Consider the following 25,585-nt stretch of genomic DNA (forward strand, 5'->3'; position numbering starts at 1 on the left):
ACTGGCCGCCGCCGTTGTTTAGCTGAAAATAACCATGGACTTCGGTTTAGCTCTTTTGACCCTGAAATCCTCTCTTTCCGGGCCGAAAAAAATGCCCTGACTTCTTTGTTGAAGACCACATCTACTGGCCATGGGTACAGTCATTTGAGGAGGGGGCTGATATAGTTCTGGTAAGGGCGTTATAATTTCAAAGCGAAAGTGGGAGGCACTGCATATCATTACCTTGTTGTTGGGCAGAAGTGTCCGGTTTCTGAAATACGGTCGATGCAGGTGAAAACCAGGGTACATCTATCTGTGACTGGGTTTCTACTGCGCTTGTTGCATGCATAACAGCTGTATGCATGCTCATGATAAAAGCGAAATCAAGAATAAAGCAGCTCAGGCACTCGCGGAGAGGGAGCTTGTATTACGCACCAACTAAGCGACGCATACAACTCCTGCCCTACACGTGCATCATACCCACCATCAATGTAAGCAAGTCAGTGGTTCTTGCTACCACAGTACCTATAGTCGGTGGATGTAGTCTTCGACAAAGAATAGCATAGCATTTATCTTTGCCCATTTCTGTTCAACAGGGGCTATTTTTGACGGAGGTGTTCAAAATAGAATAGGGGGTTCCACCTTGTTCTATTTGTTCGATATGACGTTCGATCGGGATCGGTCCATTAGGCCATGTTGATTTGATTATATGGATGACATCCTCTGGGAACTCCAAAATTGATGCGAGCGAGCGAATAAAAAAAAAGTTTGGCCAAAAAAAATGTTGGCTTAAGTATGTAATCAATGTGGCCAGGAAGGTTGAACATACGACTACAAACACATAGTATGGTATACCAACAGTTAGATGTTGCGACCAGTACATCATACGAGTGCAAAACATTTTTTTTCGTCTTTCAAAAATAAAAAAAAGAGACCTGAAAAAAATCAGACGAATGGGTTTCACCAATTACAAAATGGACACACTATGTCGGCAGGTTTATGGGGTCTTACCGGGCCAAGAAGACAACAAAAGCGAACTGAGTAGAGGTTATAGTCACTTGTACCAAGTTTCTACAGTCAAAGGTACAGAGACAGTTAGCCTTTATTACATGAAGATGGGATTTTAAAATGCCAGTGGTAGTCCAATAATCCACCAAAGAGATTCCTTTGTAGCAAAATTGACCAATTTCCATTATATTGCCAGTTCTCAAGTCTCAACAGACAATCAGGCCCAGGTTCAGGTCCACCTGGAAATCCGCTAGGTGGCGCTTTCAGCAGTAGCAGTGTTTATGAGTCGGTCTGTAATAGTTCTCAATAAAAGCTTATTTCTCGTCATTGGCGTGCCCATCCGATCTAAATCCACGTGCAGGGTGTTAGCAGGACAGTGTCGCTACACTTTGAAGACGAGACTTGAACGTTTTGTGTTGTGTACAACGCTTTCTGGATCTTATAAGTTGCCAGCGTCGGCTGAGTGGGGAGGGTGCCGAACAAAGGAATCCTACACGACAGCACTCCAGACGTCCTACGATCGTAGAGAGGAGTTCTAATTGCCCAGAGAAGCATCCATCAAAGGAGCTGATTTCTAACTCTACGGGGATAACCGCACGATCTGACCGGTGAGTCTTCTGTGAAGAAATTGGCTAAAAGCACAGTGTTGGGCTGTAGTAAGCCTTTGTTTACATTTTCATGATGTCCGAAGTGGATATATCCGTACCAGATCCGCTTGCGGACAAGCTGGCCGACACGAATCTGTGGATTAAATGCTACATGAAATCAGGATTCAGGGCAAGGGAAGAAGACGTTGCCTTGTCCCTAGTAGAAAGTACGCAACATCATGGAGCCGATGGTGTGAGACCGTCAGACATATTGGGTGTTCAAGTTATTCCCCCAATGATCATCATAAACTTGTCAAACCCCAAAGTAAAAGCCGCAGCTCTTAAACAGGCTCATATTCAGTTACATGGCAAGGATCTGACTTTGCTCGACTTCGTGACCACACCCCTGACCAAACCTCGCTTAACCAGGATATCAATACACGGGGTGTATCACTCGGTACCTGACGTCGTTGTAGCTGATTGGGTTGACAAGTTTTCCATACGTGCCACACCAATCGAGGACATCTAGTAAAAAACGCTACTGACATGTTCAAGCACCTTAGAACGGGGCACAGGTTCTGTTATGTGGAAAAGTTCACTGAGCGTCCGCCCCCGAGGTTCACCACCATAAGTGTGCCGCATCCACTGAACCCTTCTGAATGTACTGACATTGATCTTGAAGTATTTTGTGGTCAAGGGCAGATCGTTAACTGTCGACGTTGCAAAGCTCTCGACCACAAGGCTTACGAATGCCCTAACATCACGTGCTTCTCATGCGGTATGACTGGGCACACCAAGGCAAATTGCGCCTCCATTACTGAAACCGAGCGACATCCAACTCGGCGCTATGAAAGAAGGTCTGCTGACCGAGATGATTCTGTTGGGTTTAGTCCCCAAACCCAAGACTCGGTAGACATGATCAACCGAGCCTTTAACAAGTATGTGAGACCAGCCGTAGTACCTACGTCTAACAGATTCCAGTCACTCGCTAGACTAGAGGACGAATCTGACCTCGCCATTGCAGGAGCTATACGGGACATTCGTGTTCAACACACAGATCAGCGTCCGTCAGCGGTTGCTGATGCTGACAGGCGCCACCTCTCTAATCACAGGAATAAGCGGCGGTCTAGGGCCTCCAGACTCATGTCGGCTGAGGAACCACATCCCAACAGCGACGTCACAGCACCAAGCTACCGCCCCCCAAACGATCGCTACAACCTGAGGAACAGGAAACGCTCGCTTCCCTCACCTGAGCAACGCATACATCCGGCAACTAAAAAACAGAACGCAGAACGATTTCAGGTCGCTGTAGGCCCTATTCCATCATCCAGTCAAGGAATCCCGAAACCTGCTCGTGACCTACACACCAAAACCGTTTCCCGCATAACCACCCCTCCACTCACCACCGATGTTCCACCTTTGGACCTCCGGACTACGTGTGAGGAATCCCTGTCGGCCATGCCCGCGACAAGTCCTCCTGATTCAACTGTTTCCTGTGATACTGTCCGCGTCTGCGCCACGAACACTCACTCAAACTCCAGACCGTTGGTGGGCGAATAGCAACGAGATAAGACTCTCCCAACTGACATTTCATGTCTTAATGTACTATATCTAAACGCCCGCAGTGTCAAGTCAGTTAGCAAGAAATACAACAAACTCGTTCGCTTTCAAAATCTTGTTGCTACTGTCCAGCCTGACATCATATCTGTGACTGAAACCTGGCTAACTCCGTGTGTAGCCGACCAGGAGCTTCTGCCCCAGGACTACACCGTTCATCGGAAAGACAGAAGTGTGACCAAGCCTGGAATGACAGGTGGTGGTGTAATGTTGGCTGTTAAATCTAATATTCTCTCTCAGAGAAGAGAGAACCTTGAGCCCATGGACGAGGTTCTTATTTGTGACATTCATCCCACAAATCATCAAAAAATTGTACTCATTGTGTATTACAGGCCACCGAGTGGTGACTTGTCTGTCTTTAATGCTAATCTGAGCTCTATTCTTAGCTGTGTCTCCAAGGAGTACAGCCAGGTAGTACTGATGGGTGATCTTAACTGCCCAAACATAGATTGGTCTAATGGAGGAAGCCACTCCGGACATGAGGGTCGCCTATGTGATTTACTAAATGACTACGCTCTTACTCAGATAAATAATGTCATCTCCAACAGTCATGGTCATTTGCTAGATGTAGTGTTGACTAACATACCTGACAAATGTTTAGAAATCGAACAGGTGACATCAGAGTATCCTACTGACCATGCTATATTACAGTTTGGTTTGATCGTCAATAGGAAGATCAAAAGGCATGAAGATAAACGATATGTTTATAATTATAAAAGAGGTAACTTTAATAGGTTAAGGTTAGATCTAGAAAGAAAACTACACAATATCAACGATGATGTTAATCTTGACAATATCTGGGAGAGGTGGATTTTCGAAGTTACCGAATCTGTTGAGCTTTGTGTTCCCAAAATGTGTGTTAAACGATCATCTTCATTACCTTGGTTCGACGGTGAAGTCAGACATGCGCGCAACAAAAAGAAGACGGCATGGCGATTAGCCAAACGAACTAACAGTCCTTCACATTGGAGCAAGTTTAGAAAACTCAGAAACGACCTTCAAAGACTCATTAAGACAAAGTACAACTCGTTTCTGAACAATCTTGGCTCGCTAGTACAGACGAACCCGAAAAGGTTCTGGTCTTTTTTAGATCTAAAACCAAATCCAAATGCCTTCCGGCCGTCTTGAATTCAGCTAGCGCCGTAGCAAGCTCCGCTATAGAGAAGGCTGACATGTTTAACGATTACTTTCATTCAGTCTTCACTTTATCTAATGATACCCTTTGTCTGCCTGAAATCGCTGTTTTCGAACATCCATGTCTAGGAAATATTGTATTTTCAATTGAAGAAGTCCAAAATGTACTGTCTAGACTCGATTGCTCAAAGGCTATTGGTCCAGATGGACTTTCTCCTACCGTATTTCGAGAGTGCGCACATGTGATCGCTCCTCACCTGACTGCATTGTTTAACAGAAGTTTGAACCAAGGCTGGGTTCCTGCGCAGTGGAAGGATGCAAATATTTGTCCTGTCTTTAAAAAAGGCCGGAAAGATTTAGTAGAAAATTACCGCCCAATTTCTCTTCTTAGTATTGTTGGAAAGATAATGGAAAGGTGTTTGTTTAATCGTATCTTTCCTCATTTAAAGCACTTGATCTATCCGTTACAACACGGTTTCATCAAGGGCAGATCATCATCGACACAGCTCCTTGAAATTTACCATGAAATTGGCGGGATTTTAGATCGAGGTGGCCATTATATATTTGGATTTTTCCAAGGCATTTGACTGCGTTTCTCACCAGCTGTTAGTCCATAAGCTCAAAATGTATGGTATTCATTCTAATTTACTTTCCTGGTTCCATAGTTATCTTTCATGTAGGAGGCAACGTGTAATGGTCGAGGGTACATGTTCGGATTGGCTCCCAGTAGTATCGGGAGTGCCCCAAGGGTCAATTTTAGGTCCCCTCCTTTTCTTATTATATATCAACGATCTTCCATCCGTAGTAAGCAACAAAATGGGCCTTTACGCTGACGACTCCAAATGCTACAAACATGTATCTACTGTTTTAGATTGTGTATCACTCCAGAAAGATATTGATTGCATGTACGATTGGAGTGCCATAGACTCCAGACTAAGGGAAGAACAAGCAGGATTCCGAAAAGGCCGCGGCTGCTCGGACCAAATCTTTGCACTGAGGAACATCATCGAACAGTGCATTGAATGGAACTCCCCACTGCTAATAAACTTCATCGACTTCCAGAAAGCATTTCACAGTGTGCATAGGGAAAGCCTCTGGAAGATTCTGAGGGCTTATGGTATTCCACACAAGATAGTTACCTTGATAGAAACCTTTTACAAGCATTTTGAATGCAGTGTCATCACAGAGAACAGCCTGTCCGAATCGTTCCCTGTCAGGTCTGGTGTCAGACAGGGGTGCATTCTTTCGCCAATACTGTTCCTAGTCACTATTGACTGGGTAATGAAAGAAACAACTTCTGACCGACCACGGGGTATCAGATGGACTCCTTCTAAGTACCTCGAGGACCTTGACTTTGCCGATGATTTGGCTGTCTTAGCATCCAAGCGTACCCTTCTTCAGGAAAAGACTGACCGGTTAAGCGAAAGGGGTAAACAAACTGGACTGTACATTAACAAAAAGAAGACTCAAGTTATGTACATAAACACTCCTACAACCCCTCCCATCAGTTTAGACGGAGAGGTCCTGGAGAGCGTAGGGGTCTTCACTTACCTTGGAAGTGTGATGAGTACGCAGGATGGCGCACGGAAAGACATTAAAAGCCGACTCGACAAAGCCAGGGCATCCTTCAGCCGTCCAAACAATACAGCCGCAAGACCAAAATCAGGCTATACAATAGTAATGTCAAATCAGTCCTTCTCTACGGTGCTGAGAGTTGGAGGGCCACCAAGACAGATATGAGGAAGTTAGACGCATTCCACAACAACTGTCTTAGGAAAATATGCAACATCTTCTGGCCTAACAAGATAACAAACGAAGAGCTGCACCGAATAACCGAATGTGGAAGAATAACTACAGAAATTACACACAGGCGGTTAAAATGGCTTGGCCACATTCTGAGGATGACTGACAACAGAATTCCAAAAGTTGCACTAACTTGGAGACCTGACGGTAAAAGAAAAAGAGGAAGACCCAAAACCACGTGGAGGAGAACAGTGTCAGATGACCTGGTGTCCATGGGTCTCTCCTGGAAGTCAGTACAGACAGCAGCACAGGACCGACCCACATGGAGGAAGAAAGTCATAGCCTTATGTCTCACCAGGGACGAAGAGGATAAGTAAGTAAGTACGATTGGAGTAATACTTGGCAAATGAATTTTAATCCTGACAAATGTAAAATTCTCAGGATAAGCAGATCTAGAAATCCTATTACTTTTACGTACAAAATGAATGACACGGTCCTCGAGTCTGTTCCTGAATTTACCGACTTAGGGGTATTAGCTACGTGGAATTTAACTTTCGATTCTCATGTACATAATATCACTTCGAGAGCAAATTCAGCTCTCGGCTTTTTAAAAAGATCTGTAGGTTTCAATGCCCCTGTAAATGTAAAAAAAATGCTATATCTCACTTTAGTCAGAAGCAGACTTGAGTACTGCTCTGTCGTTTGGTCACCCTATACACACAACCTCATTTCCTCAGTCGAAAAAGTTCAAAGACGTGCCTCCAAGTATATTCTTAATGATTACACAGCAGACTACAAGACGAGGTTAATACATTGTTCACTATTACCTCTGTCCTACCGACGAGAAATACTTGATCTATGTTTTTTATATAAGTGCTTACTAGGACTTTATGATATTAATATTGACAACTTTCTAAATCTCCCACATCCCCTTTTAAGAGCACATTCACAAGCTAAACTTATCCCTGGTAAATGTCACACTACAAACTTTCAGTACTCCTATTTTAACAGAATCGTCTACATATGGAACTCCTTACCACCTGAAATTAGAAAACTTCGGCTAAATCCAACATTCTCAACAAATCGTTTTAAGCAGTCCGTCATTGATCATTACTTCTCTCTTTTGGCCACACATTTTGATGTCTATCTAATAAGCACTTGGACCCATTGTTCCAAGTGCTGATTGGATGCACATCTAAATGTGTGGTCAACCTATAGTTACATCATTCTCATTTGTTTGTTAACCTTAGTTTATCTGATCCCTTTTATTGTTGTTCGTTTGGGTATTGTTTCGTATCTTGCCGTTTATTGTTAGAATACCTCTATGTAAATTTCTTTGTTTTTATTTGCCCTTTCTCTATTGTTCATTATTATGATTTTAACTGTTGCTGGAGGTGTGGGTCATGTAAAGGTATATCCTGTTACCCACACCTTGCAGAACTTTTTCTGTAAAGTTTAATAAATAAATAAATAAATAGATCCTCTGGACATGAGCGGGACCTATCCTGAATTTACTGGTACAAACCCCTACCAGTAATACTTTTTTTTTTCTTTTTGTCCTTTCACATCTTATTCTTTGACTTTAGATTTATTTTGGCATTCTATGGCATCAGTTATCTGTTTTCTGATACTTTTTTTTCAACCTGCGGAATATTTGTGCTCATTTTACAGCTGCTTTGCACAATTTACTGTGTGGTCCAAAACTTTTTTTTTTGGAAATGACCGAAAATTGGTGCGAGCGCGGATGCCATCCATATAATCAAATCAACATGGCCTTACTTATCACAATCTCTTTCTGTCATGCGTGTCATAGGCCACCTTAGATTTTCTTCAATATACATTGTAGGACGGAAGGCGATATCGACTCCCAAAAAACTTTGACCCATTGCTGTCACATGTGCTTTAAGTCTTGTGTCAATAGCAATTCGGTCTGCTAAATGAAACAAAAAATAATGGCTGAATTCCTTCTAAGTATACAACAAGAAAAGTAGGAGAAGATCGAGTTTTCAACAGCCATGTTGTTGTTTTTTAGATTGGAATTCAACCTTGGTGACCATGTTGACATGCTCTCTACCCTGGCCGCCATTGACAACATCTTGCAACAGGGTGGCGGTACACAGACCGGGGCTGCTCTCGATTTCGCCCGCGTGAATGCAGGATGGAGAGGGGAAAGTGTTCCAAAAGTACGACTATAAACACGATTCATCATACTTTAATACAGTCTCCATCAAATTTTGTGGAGAGTTGGGGTGACCTGGTGTATTTCGCTAAATGCGAAAATTCTGCCGAGATCCCAAAGAAAGGAATAGCTAAGTGATGAAACTCAATGTCGCATTTGAATTCATTTCGATAAAGTACCTGTAGTTTTAATACTCATCTTACGGCAATCTGCGTTGCTATGCCATTTATACATAAAATTCTTACGTGAATGTTGTTACAGACAAGGTCATTTGCCCCTTTCTCCAGGTGATGATCGTGGTAACTGATGGCCAGTCAGGTGATTCCGTGGTGGGGCCCGCTGATAACTTGGCCCTCCAAGGCGTGGAGGTGTACGCCATCGGCGTAGGCAACTACGATGGCGCCGAACTTCTGCAAATTGCTGCCAACAACCAGAACAACGTGATCGAATTGGCGGACTTCAACGCCCTGAACGCAGAGATCGAGCAGATTGCCCAGACTGTTTGCGTAGGTTAGTGTCGGTTCATGTAAATCGCCAAAGTCTAAAGCTGCTATATCAAAACTCTCGTAAAACAAGAAAATGCAGGATATTTTTAGTACCAGTAATAAAGCAAGCATGCAACGGTATATTTAATGTCAATTAGGTGCCAATTAGCATGACACATGTTCTTGGAGTTTGTGATTTGTCAAGCTTTTTTTTATGTTGACCAATATGTAGTCCCTACCATTTACGACAAAATTAATTAGAAAGTTCTGCATTGATTTTAAAATATGACATTGAAATGTGAGATCGCGTGGCGTAACGGCCACTTGTTTGGCTCAGGACATACAGGTGCCAGGTTTAAATCCTGCTGTGTCACCGATCTTGTACCATTAGAAAAGGCACTCGAGTACTTCGTTTCCACTAGGGCGGTCCCTCGGATAGGGCGATATATGGAGGTTGCGTGTTTGGGGAGAGAAACAACTCAAGCATGTTAACCCTATTCACACATGTCCTTTTTGGTAAATATGGTACTGGTGAGGGGTGTCTTTTGAGGTCCGCCCCGTGTTACTCACGTAACCACTAAACGACGTTTCATATGACCGCCATTTTTTAGAGAATTCTTTTATCATCAAAACAACAAGAACATGGTTCCCAAAGTAAAGGGTGTTACTTGTGAAAAAAATTTCTTACACATTGTATTATATCCATTTATAGATACAGTCCCTTCAGATCCATGCAGCGACTACAAAGTTCTGAATGAGACATGGAGGAACGTCCAACATGGTTACGGTTATAATTGTGACAGTGGGTTTGCGGGAGAGTGGTACCGTTTCATGGGTGCTGCGGGGGATGTCATGCCTACACAGGCGCCCCCGAGCGCGTACAGATGCGGTACCCAGGCGCCGATGTGGATGAACGGACAACACCCCACCCTTGCTGACGGTGAAGTCTTCCGCCGGGCATGTGCGTACTCGGGCAGTAACACCTGTTACTTGCAAACAACCATCCAGGTGCGGGCCTGCAGCGGCGGCTACTTCGTGTATAAACTGCCCGCGGCTCCTACGTGCAATCTGGCATACTGCGGGATATTCGGTTAGTGAGCTAGAATTTCTATTATCTAGTCGAAGCATGAGTAGGTCGGATCGTCTATTTTATAATTTTGACCGAAGAAGGAAAGTTAGTCCATGATTTTTAAATTCGTATAAATATGTCAATTTTCTGAATTTTAATTACGTTCACCTCTTTAAGAGTCATTGCAGGAGAAAACCAGGCAGAGGTCGGAAGATGGGGGTCGGCCAAATCAACTCAAACTTTTTATGTGTGATAGGTATGGGAAACTATGAACAGCCATATGATTAAAACCCTCCAGCTATTTTTCGTTATGGCGTTCTGGGGCCCCCCTCCGAGACCCCCCAAAATCAAACTATTGATGACTGAAAATCACTGAAATTGCGATGGCTATTCTGATACTTCTGATTAAGATATGACAAAAAGTTTTATATTCCCATATTCCATGTGTTCTTAAGTTTTACTGATAAAATTTGAAGATGAAGTATTGAAATTAAGAGGGTGTTACGGGGGGTTACCAGAACCAATGAAAACACGATTTTCAACTCTTTGAATTCCTGTGATCTTTAAGGGGCTTGTTCTCCGACAACCAGCAATTTAAATGAATGGTTTTACCTTTACTGGAGAGAGGAAAATCTACTAATTGAAAATCAAGCGTCGTCTAATTGGGCCATGTATACCACGAGCCGTGAGCTCTTTATGTGGATTTTCCAGGTTTTTGACTATGTTAAAACAGGTAATAACTGCTCAATACGGGGTAATGGACGGGAACTTTTTGGTGTCCCTGTGTAGGATCACTGCTTAATTGTCAAAAATGCTTCAACTAATTGCAAGTAGTTATTGGGGCTCTGTATGGGGGATATAAGGCTACTTAAAATGAATTATGCTGGGTTTTACCCGCATTTGTTGCTCTGTAAGTGCTCAATATGGGGTAAGTTATTTCATTTATTTGTGTTTCTGTATAGGAACAAGTCTTAACTGTCAAAAAAAAGCTATACCTATTTACTGCTATTCATTTGGGCTCTGTATGGGGCATATAAGTATATATGAAATGGAATTAAGTTGCTTTTACACATCTCAGTATCTCTAAGACGTCAGTTAGTTTAATTCCCTTACAAAGTGTGCTTTCAGTATACTCCACATACTATATACTGCACTGCAGGCCACATGAGTGACCGCATACTATGATAGGCAATCTACAACATAGAAACATGACCCTAACAAAGACTTTTAGCTATTAACAAATTACGATGTGTAAAATGATACCAATGGTTTGTTAGTATGCCTGACTGTTCATTTATTCATCACCATTAGGACAGACTAGAAACATTAAGTTTATGAGAAACCTACATATAGAACCCTATTACAATGGAGCATACTGCCTGCAATATACTTAAAACGCACTGTTGAAATGCATATTCACAAATGCACACTTTCAGTTTTCTTGGACTGGTACAATAAGCTGGGTCTGATGTAATTTTTTACCTGCAAAGGGTAAGAGATTACGATTGTGGCTAAGCCTAAAAACTCACATGTTTGGTACAGAGTTTCTACACAGTTGTAAAAATCATGTTACAAAACTTTGTCAAATTACAAAAAAAGTCAACTTGCACATGTACATGGGGATAGGATGTTCTCTAATGCCTGTATGAAAGAGACTTTCCTTGTCGTAGAACCTGTAATGGGTAAATGGAAATGATCTGATATGCACTTTAGTTGCTTTAGCTTTATTAATTTGGGACCTTTGGTTTTAGCCTGAGTTTGCACAAGTTTATGTCTTCAAACATAACATGATGACTGTAGTCAATACTTAAAATTAAAGTATACACTGTCTTTCGCCGCGCCTGCATGCCACTTGCTTTCCTCATCTATCGCTTCCATGTCAGTGGCCACAAATTCTGTGCTTTCTTGCTGTCTTTGTGCTGCTGAAAGTATGTAAAAGCTTGTAATCTGCTTGGCCGTGTGCCACTCGCTGGGCTGAAACAACCGCTTGCCATCAGATTCCCTAACGTGCTGTGCACATCTCGTGGGCCACTTGCACAGCACCAGCTTTCTGCCCTGGCGTAGCCCCCCGATTGAAAATGTCAGTCAGATAGGCCTAAGTATTCATCTTGTCTGACATCCGTTGGCCGCATTTCCTAGTCCGGATTGCCCAGCCTTCATTGACAACTTGGTTGGACGCCCAATCCGGATTCTTCTCCTTGTGACTGTGAGGCTAGGCCAGGGCCATGAGTAGGGCTGGGTACCGGTACAAAACCTGTTTTTCTCATCGGACCGGTCCAGAAAAACCGTCCTGAAAAAATTCGGTGACCGGATGTTTGACCGATTGGAAAAGGAACTGATTATATGATCAGGCATTTACACGTTTTGGGGGTTATCGGTCAAGGCAAATAACAAGAGCGAAGCAGAGTACACTCTATAGTAATTTTACCAACTTTAACAGTCAATCGTACCTACCCTTGTAGGATTTTTACAACACCAGTGGGAGTCGAATACTACACAATACAGATTTTTTGCAGCAAAATGGACCATTGTTTTGCGTATCGTCCATTCACAAGTTTTCACATAATGAATCAGGTCCAGGTTCAGGTCCAAACCTAGACCTGATCCTCTGGACCTGAGCCGGACCTGGACCTGAATTTTCCGTACCCGTACCCACCCCTAGCCATGAGCTATACCAGTCACAGTTTGAGCCCACTGCTTGTGTATACTGTTGTACAATGTATGTAACTTTGGACTCCCGCTCCATTTCTTTAAAGTGTTCTCCAACATCTTCTAGCTTGTTGGCTGAGCTGAAGGCTGACACACATCCTGGCTCAGGGCAGCAGAACAACGCTGACTTTGACCAACTGCCGATGTTGTGATGTGACTCGTTTGTGACTGTGGGTGTCACGGTTGGAAGGTCATGTATTTGTGGCACTGTGGCAAAGTTCACTACTTCTCCAACCCCAACACCAACGGCTCTCTAGACTCGTACTAGCACTCGTATTCGTACGTCTCAATCAGTTGCAAGCAAGAAATTGTTCTATGACTTGACATCTTCCCATTTGTGCCTTGCAATGCTCTTAGCTTGCTTCACCTGTTTGTGCCACCGCAATTCTACAGTCATCTATGCCTCCATGGGACCCCCCACATTTCTTTCATGTATTCAGCGGTCAAGACATCGATGTTTTTTCATTAAAGACCATAAATCTGGACCCAGGGTCCACAATAAGCGGTCACAAATTAAATGTCCTTGATTTTATGTACCGTCTTATGTGAGTCTTTATTTATGCTATCTTGCGGTCACAAATGTCCTTGCCTCCTGAGGGTCTGAGAAGTCGAAGCACAGAACTTATATGCTAGTTTTCTGACCGATCGCTGGCAGAGACAAAATCAGCGGAGCACAGTGGTAACACCCTGCAATTTCTCAAAAACACTTTTAATAGTAAAAGATTCTCGGACTGGACGGTCTGAAATACACTTTGCAGAATAGCACAGACAGCTGACCAGTCCTGTCGGCAGTTGTTGAAAATGTGGACAAAACACTCCACACCATACTTGCCTCCATCGCCCTTCGTAATTACTGCAGCCATTGGGATCCATAACTCCATACTAAAAACAACATGGGACTTTTAATTCGATGACTCTTAATTAATAATTCACCAACCCACCTATCTCACATGCAAAGTATGCGCAGGAGATTGCTGACCCAGTTCTTCTCGCTTCTGCCAAAGATTTCTGATGCAATGACGGTTAGAGTATATAATGTACGTGGAGATCTGATAACCCCCATGCAGAGCCTCTTTCATTAAGCACCACATGGTAAATACATAATCATTATGATTCTGTAAGGAAGGTACTATTTGAGGTCTTACAGAGCAACAAATGCGGGTAAAACCTGCATAATTCATTTTCAAGTAGCCTTATGTCCCCCATACAGAGCCCCAATAACTACTTGCAATTAGTTGAAGCATTTTTGACAATTAAGCAGTGATCCTACACAGGGACACCAAAAAGTTCCCGTCCATTACCCCGTAGTGAGCAGTTATTACCTGTTTTAACATAGTCAAAAACCTGGAAAATCCCTATAAAGACGGATCACGGCTCGTGGTATACATGGCCCAATTAGACGACGCTTGATTTTCAATTAGTAGATATTCCTCTCTCCAGTAAAGGTAAAACCATTTATCTAAATTGCTGGTTGTCGGAGAACAAGCCCCTTAAAGATCACAGGAATTCAAAGAGTTGAAAATCGTGTTTTCATTGGTTCTGGTAACCCCCCGTAACACCCTCTTAATTTCAATACTTCATCTTCAAATTTTTGTCAGTAAAACGTAAGAACACATGGAATATGGGAATATAAAACTTTTTGTCATATCTTAATCAGAAGTATCAGAATAGCCATCGCAATTTCAGTAATTTTCAGTCATCAATAGTTTGATTTTGGAGGGTCTCAGAGGGAGGCCCCAGAACGCCATAACGAAAAATAGCTGAAAGGTTTTAATCATATGGCTGTTCATAGTTCCCCATACCTATCACACATAAAAAGTTGATTTGGCCGACCCCCATCTTCCGACCTCTGCCTGGTTTTGCCTGGTTTTCTCCTGCAATGACTCTTAATATATATTTACTTCTATACGAAAGGTATGTCAAGGAAATGTATTGTTGTCCTGAGGTTACACTCAATATCCTAGGAATGCTATTGTCCCATTTGCATCGGTGTTCGTAGAGGGTTTAGCTTGGACTGGGCCCTGAAAACCGGCCGTATCTCTCGATGATTTCACGTTTAAATTATTGCCGGGCCCCGGTTTGGTTCTAAGTGAGAGTTTCCTGGACGCGGGCGAGCAGCAAGGTGCCCCACGAAACCACGTAGGGGGCAAGCGTTTTCCAATTTTGGCTGCAACATAAGGAAAGTGAAATATAGCGTTACATTGTCAAGAGGGCATTCGGCAAGGTCAAACTATATTTTTTCCACAGGTCTAAATCGTGAATATAATGAGAAATCTATATCAATCACGATTGCCACAAGTAAAACAGTCGCTAGTTCACATATTTTGGGAGCAGGTTCGGGAATTTTTTCTTAATTTGATCCTTGCTTTTTTTCCTGAGACGTTTTGTAACACAAAAGTTTAAATAAGTTATGTAGATTTGTTTTTTTTGTAGAGGTCGATGAATGCTCCACTAACAACGGCGGGTGTGAACAAAGGTGCACGAACAACATAGGCGGTTTCAACTGCTCTTGCGATTCCGGCTATGAGCTGAACAGCGACGGGTTGACATGTGATGGTAAGTTGGTTTCCTCTTCCCTTCCTTTTAATTCCTTTAATTTCGTCTTTCAAAGGTGATGGGCTGACAGAAAATGAAGGTTGACACAAGGATAAAAGAAAGAAACCAGAGGATGATTTGTTTTCGAAAGTAGGGCATGTAATGTGTGAAATGGACGTCGACAGGGTCAGTATGTCTGGATACAAACTGAAGGTTCGTCGACTCTGTCGGTCATCAGCCAGTTTGAGCAGCTGGACCGTCGTCTAGGTTACAGTATTTGAAGGCAGAGCCCTGTCACTTCCATTCACCAATTTTAACATTCTAAACAAAGTCAAGTATACATTTTACACCTTGGTGTATTGAGGTATTGCTATATCTATGGACGCAATATCAAGCTAGGAAAAAGAAAAATCACCTCTCGATCTTGTGTACTGTCCCTTCAGTTCCATGCAGCGACTACAACGTGCTGAATGAGACATGGAGGAACGTCCAACAGGTCAATAATGGTAGCGATAATAGGTGTGACAGTGGGTTTGCCGGAGAGTGGTACCGTTTCATGGGTGCTGCGGGAGATGTCATACCTACACAGGCGCCCCCGAGCGTGTACAGATGCGGCACCGACGCGCCGATGTGGATGAACGGACAACACCCCACCCTTGCTGACGGTGAAGTCTCCCGCCAGGCGTGTGCCTACTGGGGCAGTAACACCTGTAGTTGGCAGGCAACCATCCATGTGCGGGCCTGCAGCGGTGGCTACTTCGTGTACAAACTGCCCGCGGCTCCTACGTGCAGCCTGGTCTACTGTGGGATGTTCGGTGAGTAAGCTAGAAATATGTATTATCCAGGCAAGGAATAAGTAGGTCGGATCATCTATTTCATAATTTGGACTGAAGTGAGAAAGCTAGTCCACGATTTGAAAAAAAATTATAAATATATCAGTTTTCTGAATTTCAATTACTTTCACCTCTTCACTATATTTCACTTCCATACAAGAGGTTTGTTTGTTTGTTTGTTTATTCAGTTTGCACATACAAAATGATAATAGATACAGAAGAGAATGAAAGATAAAACAGGTGCAGGAGGAGGGAAAACACCATTAACGGTTTATGCTGTGCCCTCCTCCTCTATGCTTATACAAAATATATGATCAATGAAATCATAATTAACAAAGAAAGAACTAGCACATGTTATAATAATGCAAAAGATGTACGATCAGTGAAATCAATAAATAACAAACATAAGTAACTAACACAATCATATGTTATAATAAAGGGTATGTCAAGGAATGTATTGTTTTCCTAAGGTTACACTCAATACACTAGGGATGCTAGTGTCTCATTTTCATAGGTGCTAGTAGAGGGTTTAGACGCAAACGGTCTCTGAAAACTGGTCGTAGCTCTCAAGGATCCACGTTTAGGTTACGGCGTCGATTTGTTGCTGGGCCCCGAGTTGGTTCCAAGGGAGACTTCCCTGGACGCGGAAGTGCCCCAGAATAGCCCAGTAGTAGCAAGGCACCACACGGAACCACAAAGGGGTCAAGCCGGAGATTGAAAAAAGGCCCCCAACTACCTAGTGGGGTCCTTTTTCCAATTTTAACTGAAACAGAAGTAAAATCCAGTGTTACATTGGCCAAGAAGGCATTCGGTAAGGTCAGAATAGTTATTTTCCACAGGCCTAAGTGGTGAATATTATGAGATATATATACCAATCATCATTGCCACCATGTACCAATGAAACAGTCGCTAGTTTTCATGTTTAAAGGGCAGGTTTAGGATATTTTCTTCATTTGATCCTTGCTTTTTTCCTGTGACGTTTTGTTACACAAAAGTTTAAGTATGTTATGTGCATCTGTTTTTTTTTAGAGATCGATGAATGCTCCAGTAACAACGGCGGGTGTGAACAAAGGTGCACGAACAACATAGGCGGTTTCAACTGCTCTTGCGATGCCGGCTATGACCTGAACGGCGACGGGTTGACATGTGATGGTAAGTTGTTTAAATTTTTTACTTTTAATTACTTTTCCCCTTTAAATGGTGGCGGGCTGACAGAAAAAAAAAGTTGGCACAAGTAAAAAAAAGTCAGGTATACATTTTACACTTTGGTGTATTGAGGTATAAATTGCTATATCTAAGGACAGAATTTCAAGCTAGGAATAAGAAAAATCGAACAGTTACATCACCTCTCGATCTTGTGCACTGTCCCTTCAGTTCCATGCAGCGACTACAAAGTACTGAATGAGACATCGAGGAACGTCCAACAGGTCAACAATAGTAACTATGATAGGTGTGACAATGGGTTTGCCGGAGAGTGGTACCGTTTCATGGGTGCTGCGGGAAACGTCATGCTGACACAGGCGCCCCCGAGCGCGTACAGGTGCGGCACCTACGCCCCAATGTGGATGAACGGACAACACCCCACCTTTGCTGACGGCGAAGTCTCCCGCCAGGCATGTGCGTACTGGAACAGCAACGCCTGTTACTTGCAAACATCCATCCATGTGCGGGCCTGCAGCGCCGGCTACTTTGTGTATAAACTGCCCGCGGCTCCTACGTGCAATGTGGCCTACTGTGGGATGTTCGGTTAGTGAGCTAGAAATATGTATTTTCCAAATTTTGCTACAACAGAAGTGAAATATAGTGTAACATTTGTCGAAAAGGCATTCAACACGGTCAAAATAATTGTGTAAATTCTCATGGATGAAATGAGAAATCTACGTCAATCACATTTGCCACCAGTGGAAACAGTCGCTAGTTCTCACGTTTAGAGGGCAGGCTCTGGATTTTTTTCCTCTTAAGATATTCATTTGACCCTTTTTTCTGCGACTTTTTGTTACACAAAAGCTTAGATAACTTAAGTAGATTTGTTTTCTTGCAGAGGTCGATGAATGCTCCAGTAACAACGGCGGGTGTGAACAAAGGTGCACAAACAGCATAGGCAGTTTCAACTGCTCTTGCAATGCCGGCTATGAGCTGAATAACGACGGGTTGACATGTGATGGTAAGTTGTTTTCTTCTTCTCTCCCTTCTGATTCCTTTTCTTCCTTCGAAGGTGACAGGATGACAGAAAATGAAGGTTCGCACATGGCCAAGAACAATGAACCCGTGGATGATTTGTTTTCGAGAGTAGAGCATGTGATTAATGAGAAATTGTGTGAAATGTGTGAAATGGAAGACGGCAGGGTCTGTATGTCTAGATACAAATGTTAGTCACCTTTGTCGGTCATCAGCCAGTTAGAGCGTTTGGACAGTCGCCTAGGGTACAGTATTTGAAGGCGGAGCCCAGTCCCTTCCATCCATCAACTTTCATGTTCCCAAACAAAGTCAGGTATTTATTTTACACCTTGGTGTATTGAGGTATAATTTGCCATTTTGAAGGACACAATTTGAAGCCAGGAACAAGAAAAATCAAACATCACCTCTCGATCTCGTATCGCCTAGCCTAACTATGTACTCGACTGCTAACTGCCACATTTGTCACAGAGTTTTACAGAAGATATAAATATTTCAAGGAGGTATGAGATTTTACACCTGTTCTCTGTTTACGTGTAATTGATGTCGCGCAAGAATATCGACATAGAAAGTTATTAAATAACGAATTAATGGTGACTTTGGTGATTTAACGTCTTCGGTAGATACTAGAAATGTAATCAGTGACCATTTTACTTTAATTTATGGTAAGTAGCTGTTTTTAGACCTTATAGGATAAAGTTCTCGTCTGCGATCGTCAAAGAACATCTGTCGCAAATCCAAAAAGCGCATTTAGCACTGCATTTTTATATTAAAATAAAATGGCATTTCTTGAATCAGCGTTTAGCGATGATTCGTACCTACTGCTGAGGCTAACATGCAATAAGCGGAGAAGTTTGTCCACGATTACCCTCCCTCATGCCAGGGCCCATTTTATGCCTGTCGCAAGTTTTCAACTTTGACCTACGTTACAAAGACGGGAGAATAGAAATTAAAGTCACAAAAGCGTGATTTCCCCGAATTTTCGTATGCATCCATTGACCAACATATGTAATATACTACCAAGGACACGATAGGGGCAATGAAGTACTTTCGTAGGATTAATCACAGCTATGTTACAGCTGGATGAAAGTTCATCTGTGTTGGTAGAAGTCATTCTTAGAATAGTTGATCTGTAATTTCCAACACAAAAAAATCACTTGTGTCGTGTCGTGCTGCCGTGACTTCCTGCAACCTATTCACTATTTGGTGAGTCACGTGTTCCATCCGCATAACGTGACATCACGACAGCTGCAGAGGATTGTTCATTCCATGATAAAGACTGATGCTGTGTAGTCGAAAATTTGGGTGAGTCAAATTTTAGTATTGGAAATTACAGTTCAACTATCTTTCATTTTTGCTTTGTCCAGACATCAACGCCTGCTCATCCAACCCGTGCCACGCCCAGGCTACCTGTACAGACAACCCCGCCCCTGCACTTGACGCCAACTGTACCTGTAACGATGGGTATAAAGGAGACGGTCGCGCTAACGGAACTGGATGTTCAGGTACTGTGTCAGCAATAAGTACTCAGACATTGAAAGAGAGCAACTCAAGGAGGGGCTTTTTTTGTATGCCTATAGCTTAAAGGATGTGTAATCAGATAGCGATCATGCAATCAGAATTTAACTTGAATAATAAGTGAAGAAATTCTAAAAAAAAAACTTCCTCCAATCCATTATAGGATAATTGAAACATGTGACCTAAGTACCTGAAAAGGAAAGTGAGATTGGCAGATATTAATCATGCAAAAACCATGGTTGCATAGTCAATAATTAAGGGTTAATGACCTGCCCCGAGGTGTATATGGTGTCATAACGCCAGGTCCTTTGCTATAACCACCGAATAAAACCACCGAGTGAGCGAAGCGAACGAGTTGGTTTTATGAGGTGATTATAACAAATGACCAGGCGTTATGACACCATATATACCGAGGAACAGGCTGGTCATTAACCCTATTATCATATAGCCTACCCAAACTGACCCATTTAAGCGACAAATTCCTTTATAAAACATACCTTTTATTCAGTACATTGAATAAAATTGAACAGTGAATTTCAACAACATAAAACTTGTAAGTGAAATGTCTTTCAGTTCCAAGGCTTGAAATAATAACAAAGTCGATTCATTATGTTACAAACGGCACTACTGTTGTTAATAGAGGGTGCCATCCCCCTGCCATGCCTGTACTTATTCCCCTATCTTGGCAGATGGACGATTCCTGGATATCTTATTCTGATTGGCTAGCGTCCTGTTTGTCTGTCCTTCTGATTGGTTGAAACTTTCAAAAGTCATTAATACACACGCGCATTAATGAAAACGATTAATGCACGGCTGTTGATGATTTGCCATCTGTTACGGCGTCATAACCAGCATGAAATGGGGCCTTCTGATTGGTCCGCGTCCCCTGGCTATATGATAATAAATGTAAAAATCCCAATGTACTACTGGTAAATGAAGAAAATTTCATACTTGTGGAGTTGTTAATATTAGTGAATATAAAGGATGCAAATGATAATCCATTTTTATGAATGATCCAAGATACTGGTATAGCCATCTTTCTTGATATAAGACTGTCAACTGTTATTTGTATGGAGATGAACAACTCATATCTTTTAAACAAATGAGGACCTTATCTGCTTAATTGATAAGAAACATGATACATCATAACTTATTTAGAAAAGGCGTGGGTTCGTCAAAGTCTATCTTGGGATTTTTCCAGGGAACTGCAGCTGTGGTAACATACTGCGTCATGCCACAGAAACGGTTGACCAGTATACCAGCTACACGGTTCCAAATGGTTGGATCATGTGCTACATCGACGAGCGCGACACAGCCTACCACAACACCCCGTGTCTGGACCTACTCCTGGGAATTCCTGAGTACGGAAATGCCACTCAACTACTGGCAGCCGGAGGAAACTTTGGGTGCTGGGTCGGATCCACTGGTCACTCTCCCGGACCGGCATTCGCGACAAATAATGTCATTCAGAACAGCTGCCAAGACAATATCCAGCAGTGGGCCAGATTTGCAGACTGGTATCCATATACAATAACACTGGGTGTTTGTATAAGAGGCATCGTCTGTGGTGAGTACTGTTAGACTACTGCATAGCCTATGATCAATGGTGGACGTGGTGTTATTGAAACAGGCCCATTCGTGATGCTGCATTCGGTGCAAATTGGCATCTTTATCGTTTTACCTTTGCTGAGGTTTATGTTTATTGGAAAGTGTGAGAAATTTGTATGTGTGTGCGTTTAATAACTCGAGAAGGCCTGGGTTGCCATTTTGTGCCCGCAAGCGGCTTGTTATGGTACTGCAGCGGAACTTGGAGTCCGATATCTCGTGTTGATGGACATACAACTGTCGTGATAAATACATAAAACTCTCCGGGCTGGTAGTGTAGGTTTCGGCTTCCCAGTGGTTATTTTGGAACAGCTACATTATTGCTTCAATTTATGAAAGAGAGAAGTTAAAAAACGGCGTTGACAGATTGTCATGCTTTTTGTATGTAGATAGTCTGAATAATGATTTATATGATCCCTATTCATTCAGATAAGGAGGTTATCTGTATGGTTGATGAAGAAAGTTTATGAATTTGGATCATTCCATGACAGCGATTTCAAACATGTGACATATGCAACTGAGGAAGAGAGGAATATCGGTAGAAATTGACATGCAATTTAGTTATGGTGATATTGTCATAGACATAAATTTTCACACAGGAGGTATTTTAGTAGGAAAGCAATGAACGTATGTAAATGAACGTTTAAATTATTTCCATTACATCCTCCAACTCCTTGGACAAAAGTTTTCGGCAGCTCTCGTTTCGGCAGCGCTCGTTTGTACGTGGTTGCCTGAGTGTGCGCAACTGTGCTTCTGTGGTTGTACACGATAACTTGAGAATGAATGCATTGTTCATATACAAAGTATTTTAGTATTTTAGATTTTATTGGTACCATGAAATCTACCTATACAGAGCCGACCGCTGCATCAACAATGGCAGGGCCGACCACGATAACAGGTACAACTACAGAGCCAAACACAACAGTCACAACTACAGAGTTCACCACAACAGTCACAACTACAGAGCTGACAACAACAGTCACAACTGCAGAGCCGACCACAACAACAGTCACAACTACAGAGCCAACAACAACAGTCACAACTACAGAGCCGTCAACAACAGTCACAACTACGGAGCCGACAACAACAGTCGCAACTACAGAGCCTACAACAACAGTCGCAACTAAAGAGCCGACAACAACAGTCGCAACTACAGAGCCGACAACAACAGTCGCAACTACAGAGCCGACAACAAAAGTCGCAACTACAGAGCCGACAACAACAGTCGCAACTACAGAGCCGACAACAACAGTCGCAACTACAAAGCCGACAACAACAGTCGCAACTACAGAGCCGACAACAACAGTCGCAACTACAGAGCCGACAACAACAGTCGCAACTACAGAGCCGACAACAACAGTCGCAACTACAGAGCCGACAACAACAGTCACAACTACGGAGCCGACAACAACAGTCGCAACTATAGAGCCGACAACAACAGTCGCAACTACAGAGCCGACAACTACAGTCGCAACTACAGAGCCAACAACAACAGGCACAACTACAGAGCCCACCACCACAACAGTCACAACTACAGAGCCTACAACAACAGTCACAACTACAAAGCCGACAACAACAGTCGCAACTACAGAACGGACAACAACAGTCGCAACTACAGAGCCGACAACAACAGTCGCAACTACAGAGCCGACAACTACAGTCGCAACTACAAAGCCAACAACAACAGACACAACTACAGAGCCCACCACCACAACAGTCACAACTACAGAGCCTACAACAACAGTCACAACTACAAAGCCGACAACAACAGTCGCAACTACAGAGCGGACAACAACAGCCACAACTACAGAGCCGACAACAACAGTCACAACTACAGAGCCGACAACAACAGTCGCAACTGCAGAGCGGACAACAACAGTCACTACGATGGTCCCAATCACAACTCAGCTTTCAACGACAAAAACAGCAGACGTAACCGGACCAACGGTTTCAACAGCAGGTAGGCTTTCGTTGTTTATGGACAGCTTTCAGTGAGTGAATGAGTGAGTGAGTGAGTGAATGAATGAGTGAGTGAGTACATTCGTGGTTAGGTCATTGATTGATTGATTGATTGATTGATTTAGTGAGTGAGTGAGTGAGTGAGTGAGTGAGTGAGTGAGTGTGTGAGTGGCTGAGTGAGTGAGTTATAATAGGAATGTTTCTTCAGTACTTGGTGACATTGAGTTAATACACTATACAATAGCTTTAGAGGAAAACGAAATATGTCGTCCCAATTTTACCATTCTAACTCGTGTCCTAGTTGTAGACTGCGGCTGCCCATTGCAGGCCTCCCATGCTGAGGTTGATCTGACCTCAACAACCACTGGATCTGTTGCTGTATACAGATGTAAAGAGGGGTTTCAGTCCGCGAGCGGGGACACAACTCTCACGTGTGACAGTGATGGGCAATGGAATGGTACACCGCCAAGCTGTGAAGGTATTCAGATCAACACAATTCATTTTTTCTTCTCAGGGCAATAGTTACCTCCATGAAATGTCATGGAGGTTATATTTTCTGTTATGTGTCTCTGTCTGTGTACAAGATTACTCAAGAACGGCTGGATGGATTGGTTTCATACTTGTTGTGTTGGTGGGCTGTGATGAAAGCTCGAATCGATGTGATTTTGGGCGCCGTATCTGTCGTTATAATCGATGTAATAATATCAGAAATCCCCCATATATCTGCGATATATTGGAACAGGCATCGTGCTTTAAGTGTTTGTTAATGGGCTTAGCTCCAAGCAGATAGTGAGGTCATTTGTATGACAGCTGTTTGGGGAACCCCGAGTTTTTTTAATATGATAATTAGTTTTATTTATGTCTGCTTAGGATATCATGGAGATGTGAAGCGTAAGTATAATTGTAAGAAGTTGAGGTACATTTAACGGTAATGCTTAACAGGTATGGATGTCTCACATACTGTACTGCTGATTTGAGTGACATGGTGATTAAAATGCCATTAGGTCCTCTCATCTTAGATGGGTTGGGTGTCAGAAGTTTTATGGGCGATACAGATGTTCTGATTTCGTTACGATAAGGGACAGTTGTTAGTTGTCTCTTTCGTAGCCAATGGTACTTGTTTTTTAGCAGACGGGGTTGGCGCCAAGTATTCATCTTACAGTTGATGTAGGGCTATCAGAGGAAAGTGTGCATCTCGTTTTTGTACCGTGTGAACAGCTGATGTTATGACATATTGGTGGAAAATCAAATCACCATCTGACTAAAGTTGGCCACATCCCTTCTTCTTTCTGAGTTTCCCAACTTCCTCCCACCACACCGCTCTGAGGCACATAGTCGAACCTCAATAATGCTGACAACCTTAGACAGTTTAAATGCCAAACATCAAGCTTAAGGAACACCACGCTACCATATGCCGTCGACCTCTTAAACGCACATTACACAATTAAGTGTCACATTTTAATAATTACTAATCAGATGGACATCCTCTGTGTCATTAAATAAATACACCACTACTTTCCCATAACATTTATAACCATTACTCTCAAATACAACCGACTATAAACATACATACCATCCACAAAAAAGCAATAAATATTTCATGGAGTTATGAGGTCCCCGAACTCTAGTTTCTGTTATGTGTCTCTGTCTGTGTAGATGATTACTCAAGAACGGCTGGATGGATTGGTTTCATACTTGTTGTGTTGGTGGGGTGTGATAAAAGCTCGAAGCGATGAGATTTTTGGGGCCGTATCTGTCGTTATAATCGATGTAATAATATCAGAAATCACCCCTATATTTGAGATATATTGGTACAGGCATCGTGCTTTATGTGTTTGTTAATGGGCTTAACTCCAAGCAGATGATGAGGTGACAGCTGTTTGGGGAACCCCAAGTTTTTTTAATATGATAATTAGTTTTATTTATGTCTGCTTAGGATATCATGGAGATGTGAAGCGTAAGTATAATTGTAAGAAGTTGAGGTACATTTAACGATAATGCTTAACAGGTATGGATGTCTCACATACTGTACTGCTGATTTGAGTGACATGGTGATTAAAATGCCATTAGGTCCTCTCATCTGGGTTGGGTGTCAGAAGTTTTATGGGCGATACAGCTGTTCTGATTTTGTTACGATAAGGGAAAGTTGTTAGTTGTCTCTTTCGTAGCCAATGGTACTTGTTTTTTAGCAGACGGGGTTGGCGCCAAGTATTCATCTTACAGTTGGTGTAGGGCTTTCAGAAGAAAGTGTGCATCTCGTTTTTGTACCGTGTGAACAGCTGATGTTATGACATATTGGTGGAAAATCAAATCACCATCTGACTAAAGTTGGCCACATCCCTTCTTCTTTCTGAGTTTCCCAACTTCCTCCCACCACACAGCTCTGAGGCACATAGTCGAACCTCAATAATCCTGACAACCTTAGATATTTAAATGCCAAACATCAAGCT

The 25,585-nt window shown here is 42.6% G+C and overlaps 1 protein-coding gene across 1 annotated transcript in view; it reads left to right on the top strand.

Annotated features, from left to right (window-relative positions):
- LOC118404933 overlaps positions 1-25,585 on the top strand; it is an 81,357-nt gene that overhangs the window by 20,281 nt on the left and 35,491 nt on the right. The window contains exons 8-19 of the mRNA XM_035804318.1: positions 8,101-8,251; positions 8,535-8,757; positions 9,445-9,822; positions 14,944-15,066; positions 15,489-15,860; positions 16,908-17,030; positions 17,253-17,624; positions 17,920-18,042; positions 19,421-19,558; positions 20,773-21,138; positions 22,030-23,136; positions 23,437-23,613. Coding sequence (XP_035660211.1) covers positions 8,101-8,251; positions 8,535-8,757; positions 9,445-9,822; positions 14,944-15,066; positions 15,489-15,860; positions 16,908-17,030; positions 17,253-17,624; positions 17,920-18,042; positions 19,421-19,558; positions 20,773-21,138; positions 22,030-23,136; positions 23,437-23,613 — 3,653 coding nt within the window. The remainder of the gene's footprint in view (positions 1-8,100; positions 8,252-8,534; positions 8,758-9,444; positions 9,823-14,943; positions 15,067-15,488; positions 15,861-16,907; positions 17,031-17,252; positions 17,625-17,919; positions 18,043-19,420; positions 19,559-20,772; positions 21,139-22,029; positions 23,137-23,436; positions 23,614-25,585) is intronic.

This window comes from Branchiostoma floridae, chromosome 17 (assembly GCF_000003815.2).
Source record: "Branchiostoma floridae strain S238N-H82 chromosome 17, Bfl_VNyyK, whole genome shotgun sequence".
Taxonomy (NCBI): Eukaryota; Metazoa; Chordata; class Leptocardii; order Amphioxiformes; family Branchiostomatidae; genus Branchiostoma; species Branchiostoma floridae.